This window comes from Tachyglossus aculeatus, chromosome X1 (assembly GCF_015852505.1).
Source record: "Tachyglossus aculeatus isolate mTacAcu1 chromosome X1, mTacAcu1.pri, whole genome shotgun sequence".
Taxonomy (NCBI): domain Eukaryota; kingdom Metazoa; phylum Chordata; class Mammalia; order Monotremata; family Tachyglossidae; genus Tachyglossus; species Tachyglossus aculeatus.
In genome coordinates this window covers 4,455,031-4,470,839 of record NC_052101.1, presented here as the reverse complement: position 1 = coordinate 4,470,839, position 15,809 = coordinate 4,455,031, and the positions used below count along the sequence as shown (strand labels likewise).

The 15,809-nt window shown below is 43.7% G+C and overlaps 1 protein-coding gene across 1 annotated transcript in view; it reads left to right on the top strand.

Moving 5' to 3' along the window:
• The window catches only part of DCDC2C (doublecortin domain containing 2C), a 116,082-nt gene that overhangs the window by 33,018 nt on the left and 67,255 nt on the right, over nucleotides 1-15,809 (top strand). Inside the window, exons 4-5 of the mRNA XM_038740249.1 lie at nucleotides 625-753; nucleotides 2,555-2,692. Of these exons, the coding sequence (XP_038596177.1) occupies nucleotides 625-753; nucleotides 2,555-2,692 (267 nt within the window). The remainder of the gene's footprint in view (nucleotides 1-624; nucleotides 754-2,554; nucleotides 2,693-15,809) is intronic.

Sequence of the window (15,809 nt, the reverse complement as noted above, 5' to 3'; positions counted from 1 at the left end):
ATTGTTTTTGCATCACTCGGGGCAGGAAGGATACCAGAGCTCCATTTAGTAAATCACTAATGATCCTGGGCCTCTGTTACCTCATCTGTAAAATAGGGATGAAGACTGTGAGCCCCACGTGGGACAACCTGATTCCCTTGTATCTACTCCAGCGCTTAGAACAGTGCCTGGCGCATAGTAAGTGCTGAACAAATAATAATAATAATAATGGCATTTATCAAGCACTTACTATGTGCAAAGCACTGTTCTAAGCGCTGGGGAAGATTACAGGGTGATCAGGCTGTCCCACGGGGGGCTCACAGTCGTCATCCCCATTTTACAGATGAATACCAACATTATTATTATTATTATTAAAATGGGGATGAAGACTGTGAGCCCCACGTGGGACAACCTGATCACCTTGTATCTACACCAGTGCTTAGATCCTGTAAATCACTAATGATCCAGTTATAGTATTTATTGAACACTTTTTGTGCGCAAAATGCTGTACTAATGCTGGGAGAGAGTACAAATAGTAATATAACTTTTTTTTTCCCCTCAATATTTCTCCTGATTTTCCTGACTGAGGAAAATGTAGTGTGTTTGTGTGTATTTCTGTCTGAGTGTATTTTTGTCTTTTGACAGTGTTCTAACCAATGGGAATCAACACATTCCACCTACCAAGCTACTTATACCCAAATTCACTTTAACAGACTGGGATAATGTGCTTGCCATGATTGGAGAAAAAGTCTTCCCTCTGGGTGGTGTTCGGAGGTAAGGAGACCCCGATAGTTTGACCAATTCAATCCATCAGTCGATGGCAGATTCATTCATTCAATCGTATTTATTGAGCGCTTACTGTGTGCAGAGCACTGTACTAAGCGCTTGGGAAGTGCAGGTTGGCAACATATAGAGACAGTCTAGAAGAGTGGGCTCACCTTCTAGAATCAATCAATCAATCAATCAATCGTATTTATTGAGTGCTTACTGTGTGCAGAGCACTGTACTAAGCGCTTGGGAAGTCCAAGTTGGCAACATATCGAGACGGTCCCTACCCAACAGTGGGCTCACAGTCTAGAATCAATCAATCGTATTTATTGAGCGCTTACTGTGTGCAGAGCACTGTACTAAGCGCTTGGGAAGTACAGGTTGGCAACATATAGAGACGGTCCCTACCCAACAGTGGGCTCACAGTCTAGATATTGAGCGCTTACTATGTGCAGAGCACAGTACCATCAAATGGCTTTGAATCATATTTTTCCACTTTCTCATGTAGAATTACCGGGAGTAACCCGGTGCTTGTCTGCCGTGTGACCTTGGGCAAGTCACCTCACTTCTCTGAGCCTCAGTTACCTCATTTGTAAAATGAGGAATAAGAATGTGAGCCCCACGTGGGACAACCTGATTACCTTCTATCTATCCCAGCGCTTAGAATAGTGCTTGGCACATAGTAAGTGCTTAACGAATACCGTCATCATCATCACCGCATATTTTACTGCTGTTTGATGCTCCTATTCACCTCGTGCAATGATGAGCTTTAGCAGATGCTAAAATCTAGGTGATTAAAGCCTTCCAGATGTGTTTAGAAAGCAGTACGATCTGGAAGTCAGAAGGTCATGAGTTCTAATCCTGGCTCGGCCACTTGTCTGCTGTGTGACCTTGGGGAAGTCACTTCACTTCTCTGGGCCTCATCTGTAAAATGGGGATTGAGACTGTGAGCCCCAGGTGTGCTCTGCACACAGTAAGCGCTCAATAAATACGATTGAATGAATGTGGGTCAGGGACTGTGTCCCACCCGATTTGCTTGTATCCACCCTGGTGCTTAGTACAGTGCCTGGCACATAGTAAGCACTTAACAAATGTCATGATTATTATTATTATTATTATTATTATTATTATTATTTTAATCCCAGCTCTACCACTTTTCTGCTGTGTGACTTTGGGCAAATCGCTTAATTTCTCTGTGCCTCAGTTCCTTGATCTGTAAAATGGGGATTGACACCTGTCTACTTGTTTCATTTTGAAGTCTGTCTCCCCCTTCTAGACTGTGAGCCTGTTGTTGGGTAGGGATCATCTCTATATGTTGCTGATTTGTACTTTCCAATCAATCAATCAATCGTATTTATTGAGTGCTTACTGTGTGCAGAGCACTGTACTAAGCGCTTGGGAAGTACAAGTTGGCAACATATAGAGACAGTCCCTACCCAACAGTGGGCTCATGCTCTGCACACAGGAGGCACTCAATAAATACAATTGAATCAATTAAGACTGTAGGACATGGGCTGTGTCCAATCCGATTAGCTTCTACCTACCTCAGCATTTAGAACAGTGCCTGGCACAAAGTAAGCACTTAAAAAACACCATTAAAAACCAAAATAAACTAACAGAAATGCTGATAAAAATTTGTATCAAAGAAACTACTACTCTAGCATCTTGATTTTCTCTGAATGGCGGCATAAAATACATAATTTATCCAGAGTGCTATAGTATTAGAAAACTGGACCAAAGGATAAATTCTAAGTTTGAAAATCAAGTGACAACTACTTCAGTTTTTTCCTCCTCTTTTTACCCGTAGGCTGTATACGTTGGATGGCTGTCTTTTGGTTAACTCAGATGAGCTGGAAGACCATCAATTCTATGTGGCTGCAGGAAAAGAGAACTTTAAATATTTGCCATACTGGGAGTCCCCCAAAATCCCCAAAGATATTCAAGAGTAAGAACTTTTTAATCTGTTGGACTATTGTGCATTAGTTAAATTCATTCTGATTTACCAGTTAAATTACTTTAATCCCGGAATTCAGGGAAATGTTCCTCCTGGTCTTTGGCTAGGGGTGTTGGATTGGTTTTTCTTTACTACTGATTGATATTATTATTTGAAGATTGTGTGGTGATGGTGAGGGAAGAGGGTAGTTGTTGTTCTTAATATGCTGATCTCTCTTAGGGAACACAGGTTTATGATCTGAGAAAAGGCACCGCAAAGCAAATCGGTGCAAAAGGAATCTGGTTCTACACGGAAAACAGCCGGTTAAATTCTGGAACCCATTAATCCATAAAAAGAGCATTGGTTCTTGTGACTTGAAGAAGTTTGGAACTTTTATGGATGCTTTTCAAATGAAAAATTGGATGTGTCCTATCTTTTGTCAGACTCGAACCCGTGAAACTCCGGTTCCTTACCCTGGGGGCTAATTTGTCAGAGAGATCATGCCTAATGCGCTGAGAAATATCATGTACAATTTTGAACAGACTACAAACAGGAGTTTAAGAATCAGGCAGTTGGGAAATCAGGAGGAAAGAAAGGAAATGCAGAGAAAATCTTTTTTTTTTAAAAAAAAACCAGAGATCAAAGATTATTGCAAGCAACAGATAAAGGGAGACCTGCTCTCGGGATCATTTACATGAAAAATTGTGTCTTGCCACTCTTCAAAATCCTCTAGTGGTTGTCCATCCCTCACTGAATCAGGCAGAAACTCCTGACCCTTATCTTTTAGGTATTCAGTCTACTCTCTCTTGCTATTTATCTGTGCTTTTTCTCCCAAGCCTGGGCCTTATTTTCTACTCACTGGGCCTTATTTTCATCTCTCTTTCTGCCAACCTCTTGCCCACAGCCCTGCCCTTCTTCTCTAAACTCCCCCTTCGCATTCAATAAATGGTATTTATTGAGCGCTTACTGTGTGCAGAGCACTGTACTATAAGCTCTTGGGAGTTGATAGACTCGTTCCCTGCCCACCGATGAAAACTCTAGAGGGGGAAGACGGACGTTCACAGAATTTAGAGATCTGTACATAAAACAAATACAAATTTGTATTGAAGAAACTACTGCTCTAGCATCTTGATTTTTCTCTGAATGGTGGTGTGGGACTGAGGGTGGGTTGAATAATCAGATTGGACACGATTCATGTCCCACGGGGGGCTCACAGTCTTATCCCCATTTTACAGATGAGGTAACTGAGGCACAGAGAAGTCAGGCGATTGACCAAGGTCACACAGGAGACAAGAGCCAGAGCCGGGATTAAAGATCATATCGGTTTGTGCTCATTCAAACCGCATAATCTGTCTCCAAATTCTGTCAGTTCTTCCTTCAGAACATCACTAAAATCCACCCTTTTTTCTCCATCTAAACTGCTACTACGCTTTTATCATACCCCATCTTGACTATTGATGCAGCGTGGCTTGAGTACTTCCAGTGTGCAAACTTAGAATTTATCCTTTTGTCCAGTTTTCTAATATTATAATTTATCACTCTGGAGAAATGATAAAGAATAATTATGGAATTTATTAAGCACTTACTATGTGCAAAGCACTGTTCTAAGCGCTGGGGAGGTTACAAGGTGAGCAGGTTGTCCCACGGGGGGCTCACAGCCCTAAGCCCCATTTTACAGGTGAGGTAACTGAGGCCCAGAGAAGTTAAGTGACTTGTCCAAAGTCACACAGCTGATAACTGTGTGACTGATTCCCCTTCTAAACTGTGAGCCCACTGTTGGGTAGGGACCGTCTCTATATGTTGCCAACTTGTACTTCCCAAGTGCTTAGTTCAGTGCTCTGCACACAGTAAGCGCTCAATAAATATGATTGATTGATTTATTGATTGATTAGTTCAGTGCTCTGCACACAGTAAGTGCTCAATAAATACGATTGATTGATTGATTCCCTTTTAGAGTCCCTTTTCCCTTTTTGAGTCCCTTTTAGACTGTGAGCCCCCTTTAAGACTGTGAGCCCACTGTCGGGTAGGGACTGTCTCTATGTGTTGCCAATTTGTACTTCCCAAGCGCTTAGTACAGTGCTCTGCACATAGTAAGCGCTCAATAAATACGATTGATTGATTGATTGATTGATTGACTGATAACTGGTGGAGCCGGGATTTGAACCCATGACCTCTGACTCCAAAGCCCGTGCTCTTCCCACTGAGCCACACTGCTTCTCTAAAATGATGTATTTTATGCCACCATTCAGAGGAAAATCAAGATGCTAGAGTAGTAGTTTCTTCAATACAAACTTTTATTGGTATTTTTGTTTGTTTATTTTGTTTTTTAATGGTATTTGGTAAGTGCTTAGTTTGTGCCAGGCACTGTTCTAAATGCTGAGGTAGATAGAAGCTAATCAGATTGGACACAGCCCCTGTCCCACAGTCTTAATCCCCATTTTACAGATGAAGGAACTGTCCAAATGCCCAAGGGGGACAGATCCAAGTTCACAGATGGCACAGAAGGGAGAGGGAGCCGGGGAAAAGAGGGCTTAATTGGGGAAGGCCTCTTGGAGGAGATGTACCATTCAGCTGACCGTTGTCCTCTCCATCTTCCGGGGCCTTCTGAAGTCACATCTTCTAAAGCCATCTTTCCCCACTCCTCCAGTGGCTGCCCATCCACCTCCACAACAAACAAAAACTCCTCACAGTCAAAACAATCACCTTTCCCCTCCTCCTCACCTCGCTACTCACCTACTCCAACCCAGCCCTCGGTCCTCAAATGCCAAATTTCTCACCGTCCCTCCATCTTGTCTATTTCACCACACTGACCATCCTACCTCTGGCCTGCAGCCCTCCTTCCTCATAATAATAATAATGATGGCATTTATTAAGCGCTTATTATGTGCCAAGCACTGTTCTAAGCGCTGGGGCGGTTACAAGGTGATCAGTTTGTCCCACGGTGGGCTCACAGTCTTCATCCCCATTTTACAGGTGAGGGAACTGAGGCCCAGATAAGTGAAGTGACTTGACCAAAGTCACACAGCTGACAGTTGGCAGAGCTGGGATTTGAACCCATGACCTCGGACTCCAAAGCCCGGGCTCTTTCCACTGAGCCACGCTGCTTCTCCCCATTCAAAGCCTTATTGAAGGCCCATCTCCTCCAAGAAGCCTTCCCTGACTAAGCCCTCTTTTCCCCTTTTCCCACTCCCTTCTGCGTCACCCTGATTGTTCATTCATTCATTCATTCAATTGTATTTATTGAGCGCTTACTGTGTGCAGAGCACTGTACTAAGCGCTTGGGAAGTCCAAGTTGGCAACATCTAGAGACGGTCCTTACCCAACAGCGGGCTCACAGTCTAGACAGGGGAGACAGAGAACAAAACAGAACATATTAACAAAATAAAATAAATAGAATAAATGTACAAATAAAATGAATAAATAAATAGAGTAATCAATCCGTACAAACATATATACAGGTGCTGTGGGGAGGGGAAGGAGGTAAGGAGGGGGGGATGGGGAGCGGGAGAGGAAGACTGTAATGGGCAAGGAAAGTATCTAACAGCAATGTTCTAATTGTCAATCAATCAATCAATCACATTTATTGAGTGCTTACTGTGTGCAGAGCACTGTGCTAAGCGCTTGGAAAGTACAAGTTGGCAACATATAGAGACAGTCCCTATCCAACAGTGGGCTCACAGTCTAAAAGTCCTCTCCCAAGAACTCAGTACAGTGCTCTGCACACAGTAACTGCTCAATAAACGTGATTGATTGATTGACTGGTAAATTCAGATCAACTCCTAGAAGGCTGTCAATTTCCCAGGATGATTGCCTAACCCTCTGCCTTGCTTTGTTTTCTTACCTGCTGGTTGGAGTTTCTCACTGGTTTTTGTCATAATAAGGGACATTGCATTCCAGTTCCCTCAGCAATGGGTTTGCAGGTCTTCGAGGAACCGCAGAGTTCAGATCGGGTTTAACTTCGATTGATTTCCCTTCATTGGTGTTTGTGCACTACGGTCTGAAAGTATGGAATATAGGAATCTTTAGGCCTGATAGCTATTTTTCTGCAAAGCCTCTTAATGATCGTTCTATTAAGGGGAAAAAAAATCCAACGCTTTTCATCATCTTGACTTGGATGAATGATTTTAGCCTGTTGAGCTTGTTTTCAGAAAATGCTGGCTCCACTACATCCTGTCTTTTTCTTGGCCTTGCCGGGCTGGAGAAAGTGCTTCGGTTGGAGGTTGTCAGAGTAGCTGAGACATTTTAAACATTACTGCAGGCACATTGTGTAAGCTTGATTTTTCTCTTTGGAAGTTCCTGTCAGTATTCCGACTCCGACGCTTTTGTACTATGTACTTTAAGGTATGCCGTCTCTTTGAAGCACCATCCTTTTGTGGTCAAAGGGCTCCGTGGTGCTATGGCCCCGATGGAAATATTTTTTTTTCCCCCGTAATTTGATTTTCAGCCAAATGACTGTTACCTTGAAAGCCTCGTTGAACACGGACGTCTGTTCTCCCTTGATGGGTACGGGATACGGCGAAGCAGAAATAATGATCTTTATTTTTTCACCACATAAATGGGAGAATGGGGTAGGTTGTTGGGAAGGCCTTTGAGCTTTTAAACTATTCATTATTGGATCTGGGGAATAGTCAGTGGCTATGGAATGCTTGGAGAACTAACAGTGTGATGATTGACCTTTTTGACAGCCATCCTAATGTTTATTATTATTATGGGTAATAATAATAATCAGGGAAGCATCGTGGCTCAGTGGAAAGAGCCGGGGCTTTGGAGTCAGAGGCCACGGGTTCAAATCCTCGCTCTGCTAATTGTCAGCTGTGTGACTTTGGGCAAGTCACTTAACTTCTCTGGGCCTCAGTTACCTCATCTGTAAAATGGGGATTAAGACTGTGAGCCCCCTGTGGGACAACCTGATCACCTTGTAACTTCCCCAGCGCTTAGAACAGTGCTTTGCACATAGTAAGCACTTAATAAATGCCATTATTATTCTTCTAGACTGCGAGCCTACTGTTGGGTAGGGACCGTCTCTGTATGTTGCCAACTTGTACTTCCCAAGCGCTTAGTACAGTGCTCTGCACACAGTAAGTGCTCAATAAATACGATTGATTGATTGATTTGCACGTAGTAAGCACTTAATAAATGCCATTATTATTCTTCTAGACTGCGAGCCCACTGTTGGGTAGGGACCGTCTCTATATGTTGCCAACTTGTACTTCCCAAACACTTAGTACAGTGCTCTGCATGCAGTAAGCGCTCAATGAATACGATTGATTGATTGATTGATTGATAGTACTTGTTAAATGCTTACTACGTGCCAAGCACTGTTCTAAGCACTGGGGTAGATACAACTTAATCAGGTCGGATACAGTCCCTGTCCCACATGGGGCTCACGCTCTCAATCCCCATTTTACAGATGAGATAAGTGAGGCTCAGAGAAGTGAAGCGACTTGCCCAAGGTCACACTGGGGACATGTGGCGGAGCCAATCTGGGTCTTTCTGACTCTTAGGACCTTGCTGTATCCACTAAGCCATGCTGCTTATCTAAGGATGTCCCACGTGACATTCCTACCTTCACCCTCTAAAACTCTAATTTTCCCACTAGAAACCCAACATGTCTAGCTTGGCCATGAATTAATCCAATCTCCTCTTGAACGTGCTGACATTTTTAGCCTGTGCTCTGTTCTTGGGTAACGCATCCAATCAATCAATCAGTCAATGGAATTTATTGAGCGCTTATTAGGTGCTCCAACCACCGTCCTCTGGGTGAAGAAGGGTATTCATTCATTCATTCAATTGTATTTATTGAGCGCTTACTGTGTGCAGAGCACTGTACTAAGTGCTTGGGAAGTACAAGTCGGCAACATATAGAGACGGTCCCTACCCAACAACGGGCTCACAGTCTAGAAGTGGGAGACAGACAACAAAACAAAACATGTGGACAGGTGTCAAGTCATCAGAATAAATAGAAATAAAGCTAGAAGCACATCATTAACAAAATAAATAGAATAGTGAATATGGACAAGTAAAATAGAGTAATAAATCTGTATGAACATATATACGGGTGCTGTGGGGAGGGGAAGGAGGAGAGGAAAAAAGGGGGCTCAGTCTGGGAAGGCCTCCTGGAGGAGGTGAGCTCTCAGTAGGGCTTTGAAGGGTATCAATCAATTGCATTTATTGGGCATTTACTGTGCGCATGACGCTGTACTAAGCTCTTGGGAAAGTGCAGCATAACAGAGATGGTAGATATGTTCCCTGCCCACAGTGAGTTTACAATCTAGACAGAATACTGTGTCAGTCTCCTTGCTGGCTTCCCTTTTAGCCTAACCCCCTTCCATTTAGTGGCTACTTCCATCTTCTTAAAAAGCCGTACAGAGTGCGTCTCTCTCCACGTTAAAAAGATATCCGTCCCCCACCACTAGCTGATTTCCTTTTATCTGTCTGCTGTCTCCCACTACGCTCCAGCCGGCATTCTTAGTTCATTCATTCATTCATTCAATCATATTTATTGAGCACTTACTGTGTGCAGAGCACTGTACCAAGCGCTTGGGAAGTCCAAGTTGGCAACATCTAGAGATGGTCCCTATCCAACAGCGGGTTCACAGTCTAGAAGGGGGAGACAGACAACAAAACAAAGCATATTAACAAAATAAAATAAATAGAATAAATATGTACAAATAAAATAAATAAATAGAGTAATAAATACGTACAAACACATATACATATATACCGTTCTTAGTTCTTCCCGAGCAGACTTTCACATTGTCCCTTGTTCAGGACTCTCCCCTGGTTGACTCTTTACTCCCACCTTTTTCCTTCTTCATTCCTTCAATCGCATTTATTGAGCACTTACTGTGTGCAGAGCACTGTACTAAGCGCTTGATTCCACCTCAACCCTACCAAACCTCTCCACCCTCAGCATCCTACCTGCAGGTCATTTGCATAACAATCATAATAATAATGATGGCATTGATTAAGCACTTATTATGTGCCAAGCACTGTTCTAAGCACAATGGAGGTTACAAGGTGATCAGGTTGTCCCCCGGGGGCTCACAGTCTTAATCCCGATTTTACAGATGAGGGAACTGAGGCACAGAGAAGTGAAGTGACTTGCCCAAAGTCACACAGCTGACAATTGGCGGAGCTGGGATTTGAACCCCTGACCTCTGACTCCAAAGACCGGGCTCTTTCCACTGAGCCACGCTGCTTCCCCATCGTTGGATCCATCGTTGGATCCATCATTGGATCCATTGGATCCATCGTTCTTTTCCATTTGCTCCTTTCCTCCTGAGATTTCATTCGGATCTTGTGGTAGGCTCCTCTTTCTCCTCATTTTTGTGCATGTTGGAAACCTCCATCAATAGCCACTTATTTCATAATAATAATAATGGCATTTGTTAAGCGCATACTATGTGCGAAGCACTGTTCTAAGCGCTGGGGAGGATACAAGGTGATCAGGTTGTCCCACGGGGGGCTCACAGTCTTCATCCCCATTTTCCAGATGAGGGAACTGAGGCCCAGAGAAGTGAAGTGACTTGCCCAAAGTCACCCAGCTGACAAGTGGCAGAGCCGGGATTAGAACCCATGACCTCTGGCTCCCAAGCCTGTGTTCTTTCCACTGAGCCACGCTGCTTCTCTAATTTTCTCTAATTTCTCTAATTTTCTCTAAATTCTCTGATATTCTGAAGGGAATCAATCCTAATAGGGGTAGCAATGCCTAGAGGAAAGAGCACGGGCCCGGGGGGCAGAGGACCTGTGTTGTAATAATAATAATAATGATTGTGGTATTTGTTAGGCCTTCACAATGTGCCAAGCACTGTTCAAAGCGCTGGGGTAGATATGAATTAATCAGGTTTAACACAGTCTATGCCCCACATAATAATAATAATAATAATAATAATAATAATAATAACAATAATAATGGCATTTATAAAGCACTTACGTGAGCCCGCTGTTGGGTAGGGACCGTCTCTATGTGTTGCCAACTTGGACTTTCCAAGCGCTTAGTACAGTGCTCTGCACACAGTAAGTGCTCAATAAATACGATTGAATGAATGAATGTAAAGCACTGGGGAGATTACAAGGTGATCAGGTTGTCCAACGAGGGGCTCACAGTCTTAATCCCCATTTTACAGATGAGGGAACTGAGGCCCAGAGCAGTGAAGTGACTTGCCCAAAGTCACACAGCGGACAATTGGCGGAGCTGGGATTTGAACCCCTGACCTCTGACTCCAAAGCCCGGGCTCTTTCCACTGAGCCACGCTGCTTCTCTGGGCTCACCCTCTTAATCCCCATTTTACAGATGAGGGAACTGAGGCCCAGAGAAGTGAAGTGACTTGCCGAAGGTCACACAGCAGATACGTGGAGGAGTCAGGATTAGAACCCAGATCCTTCTGAGTCCCAGGCCTGTGTTCTATCCACTGGGCCACATTGCTTCTCATGAGTACTTATGTACTCTCCCAAGTACTTACTACAGTGCTCTGAGCCCACTGTTGGGTAGGGACTGTCTCTGTATGTTGCCAACTTGTACTTCCCAAGCGCTTAGTACAGTGCTCTGCACACAGTAAGCGCTCAATAAATACGATTGATTGATTGATTGATAGTAAGTGCTCAAACATTTTTGATGGTGATAATGATAGGGTATTCATGTGACCATGCTACAGCTAGTGGCAGGAACATACCCTCTTCATTTATTCATTCATTCAATTGTATTTATTGAGCGCTTACTGTGTGCAAAGCACTGTACTGAGCGCTTACTGTACTAAGCCTCTTGCAGTGGCCTAGCACGTCCAGTGTCCACCCTAACTCATCCCCCCCTCCCAATCCCACAGCACCTATGTCTATGGCTCAGTGGAAAGAGCCCGGGCTTGGGAGTCAGAGGTCATGGGTTCTAATCCCTGCTCCGCCACTTATAATAATAATAATGATGGTATTTATTAAGCGCTTACTATGTGCAAAGCACTGTTCTAAGCACTGGGGAGGTTACAAGGTGATCAGGTTGTTCCACGGGGGGCTCACAGTCTTCATCCCCATTTTACAGATGAGGGAACTGAGGACTAGAGAAGTGAAGTGACTTGCCCAAAGTCACACAGCTGACAATTGGCAGAGCCGGGATTTGAACCCCTGACCTCCGACCCCAAAGCCCGGGCTCTTTCCACTGAGCCACGCTGCTTCTCAGCTGTGTGACTTTGGGCAAGTCATTTCACTTCTCTGAGCCTTAGTTACCTCATCTGAAAAAAGGGGATGAAGACTGTGAGCCCCACGTGGGACAACCTGATCACCTTGTATTCATTCATTCAATCGTATTTATTGAGCGCTTACTGTGTGCAGAGCACTGTACTAAGCGCTTGGGAAGTACATGTTGGCAACATATAGAGACGGTCCCTACCCAACAACGGGCTCACAGTCTAGAAGGGGGAGACAGACAACAAAAGAAAACATGTGGACAGGTGTCAAGTCATCAGAAGACTGTGAGCCCGCTGTTGGGTAGGGACCGTCTCTATAAGTTGCCAGCTTGTACTTCCCAAGCGCTTAGTACAGTGCTCTGCACACAGTAAGCGCTCAATAAATACAGTTGAATGAATGACTGAACAACAAAAGAAAACATGTGGACAGGTGTCAAGTCATCAGAAGACTGTGAGCCCGCTGTTGGGTAGGGACCATCTCTATAAGTTGCCAACTTGTACTTCCCAAGTGCTTAGTACAGTGCTCTGCACACAGTAAGCGCTCAATAAATACAATTGAAAGAATGAATGAATAAATAGAAAGCAAGCCAGATGCGCATCATTAACAAAATGAATAGGATAGTAAACACTTAGAACAGTGCTTGGCATATCATTAGCACTTAACAAATACCAAAATGATTAAAAATTATTATCTGTAATTTATTTATAATAATGTCTAACTCCCCGTCTAGACTGTACGCTCATTGTGGGCAGGGACTGTGTCTCTGGATTGTTATATTGTACTCTCCCGAGAGCTTAGTTCAGTGCTCTGCACACAGTAAGTGCTCGGTGAATTGAATGAATGAATAAATAACTCTGGGGGCCGGGTGGGTCAGGGAGACGATCCTGTAGTTTACCACTGTTCTCCACCCCTTCTTAGAAAGACAATTCAATCAATCAATCAATCAATCAATCAATCAATCGTATTTATTGAGCGCTTACTGTGTGCAGAGCGTTGTACTAAGCGCTTGGGAAGTCCAAGTTGGCAACATATAGAGACAGTCCCTACCCAACAGTGGGCTCAGTTCCCATTCCTTTATTCCATTTTCTTCCTCCTGGAGGGACCTCGAATAAATTGTTTGGAAATCACTAGATTACGTTCGGTGTCGGGAAGATAATGGTGCTAAAAACCGCGTAAAAAAGAATTCCAAATAGCTTTATTTGTGTGAGTTAATGAAGGAGAAAATGTCCGTTTGTATGTAGACTACAGAACGCCCGACTTTTAAACGGCGTCTTTATTCCTTATGCTGTTCTCTATCACTCTGCATTATTGATTTTTTTTTTTTAACATTTTCACGAGGTCAGGATTCAATCCGCCAGAGTCGTTTTTCACGTTGTTAAGTTTATTCCGGATATTCTATTTCAACGCCGGAATGTAAAAGAATTCAGTAATGGGCCGTTCCTCTTCAGAGTACGGAAAACTAGGCCAACTCCAAGGGTCGGCGATGTGCTACTAACCTTGACCAAACATTGCTGTCGTTGTCATTGTTGCGATGATGGAGTGCAGCCAATTTGGAGGCTAAATGTAGGGTTTGGGGATGATTTTGCTGGTCCTATTTTCTTTTTCCTTCTGCTAGCTTGGGTCTCGGCTTCATTTATCAAGCTCAAGAGGAGCAGCGTGGCCTAGTGGAAAGAGCACGGGCCTGGGCGTTGGGAGGTCACGGGTTCTAATCCTGATTCCGCCAGTGGTCTGCTCCGTGACCTTGGACAAGTCATTTCACGTCTCCGCACCTCAGTTACCTCGTCTGTAAAATGAGGTTTGAGACTGGGAGTCCCACTTGGGACGAGATCCGTGTCCAGTTCGATTTGCTTGTTAGGTTTAGTGCCTAACAGTATACTGAGTGCTTAACAAATACCATCATTATTATTAGTATTTTTGGTTTTTCTGCCTTATTGTTATTAGTATCATGATTTAATAATAATAGTAATAATAATAATAATGATGGCATTTATTAAGCGCTTATTATGTGCAAAGCACTGTACTAAGCACTGGGGAGGTTACAAGGTGATCAGGTTGTCCCACATGGGCTCACAGTCTTCATCCCCATTTTACAGATGAGGTAGCTGAGGCACAGAGAAGTTCATTCATTCATTCGATTGTATTTATTGAGCGCTTACTGTGTGCAGAGCACTGTACTAAGCGCTTGGGAAGTGCAAGTTAAGAAGAAGGAAAAAAAACCAATAGCAGGAGGAGAGAAAACAGGAAATAGTGTCAAGTGCTGATAATATTATGCATAATAATAATAATAATGATGGCATTTATTAAGCACTTATTATGTGCAGAGCACTGTTCTAAGCGCAGGGGAGGTTACAAGGTGATCAAGTTGTCCCACGGGGGGGCTCACAGTCTTCAACCCCATTTGACAGATGAGGTAACTGAGGCCCAGAGAAGTGAAGTGACTTGCCGAAAGTCACCCAGCTGACAAGTGGCGGAGCCGGGATTTGAACCCATGACCTGTGACTCCAAAGCCCGGGCTCTTTTCCACTGAGCCCCGCTTCTTTGCATAGACGATTTATATTTGCACCTCCTGCTATTGGTTTTTTTTTTTCTTCTCTTCATGGATCTTTTGCTCTGGATCTTTAACGAGGCCTCTCGTAGCATTTTTATACATATTTTAAATACCCATTAGTTAAGTGGTGGTAGCACACTTTCTTTTATCTTTCTTTCTTTTTTTGTCCTGTCTGTAATTATTTGGTGAGCCATATGCTCACCTTAACACAGCCACGTTGGATGGGGCATGTCGGAGAGTGAGTTGTTGTGAGATACCCCCGCAGCTGCTGTGTGGAGAACTGAAATCGGGAAACTGAAATAATAATAATGATAATAATAATAATAATAATAATAATAATAATAATAATGGCATTTATTAAGCACTTATGTGCAAAGCACTGTTCTAAACACTGGGGAGACTACAAGGTGATGAGGTTGTCCCACGGGGGGCTCACAGTCTTCATTCCCATTTTCCAGATGAGGTAACTGAGGCGCAGAGAAGTGAAGTGACTTGCCCAAAGTCACCCAGCTGACAATTGGCGGAGCCGGGATTTGAACCCATGACCTCTGACTCCAAAGCCCGGGCTCTTTCCACTGAGCCACGCTGCTTCTCTGCAGCGGAAGCAGTGAGGACAGAGGAAGCATTTTATCTTATTTTATCATTTAGCATTTTATCGCAATAAATACGATTGATGATGATGATGATGATTGGTGCATCCCGGATGAAAACTGGGAATCAAATTCGAGACGCAGTGTGGCCTAGCGGTTAGAGCCCAGACCTCGGAGTCAGAAGGACCTGGTTTCTAATCCCGGCCCCTCCACTTCTGCGCTCGTGTGACCTCGGGTTAGTCACTTCATTCATTCATTCATTCAATTGTATTTATTGAGCACTTACTGCGTGCAGAGCACTGTACTAAGCGCTTGGGAAGTCCAAGTTGGCAACATGTAGAGACGGTCCCTACATAATAGCAGGCTCACAGTCTAGAAGCGGGCTCACATTCTAAAGTCACTTAACTCGCTCGTTCATTCAACTGTATTTATTTATTGAGGCCTTCCCAGACTGAGCCCCTTTCTTCCTCTCCCCCTCGTCCCCCTCTCTATCCCCCCATCTTACCTCCTTCCCTTCCCCACAGCACCTGTATATATGTTTGTACATATTTATTACTCTATTTATTTTGCTTGTACATATCTATTCTATTTATTTTATTTTGTTAGTATGTTTGGTTTTGTTCTGTGTCTCCCCCTTTTAGACTGTGAGCCCACTGTTGGGTAGGGACTGTCTCTATGTGTTGCCAATTTGTACTTCCCAAGCGCTTAGTACAGTGCTCTGCACACAGTAAGCGCTCAATAAATACAATTGATGATGATGATGATGATGATTGAGCGCTCATTGCGTGTAGAGCACTGGACTAAGTGCTTG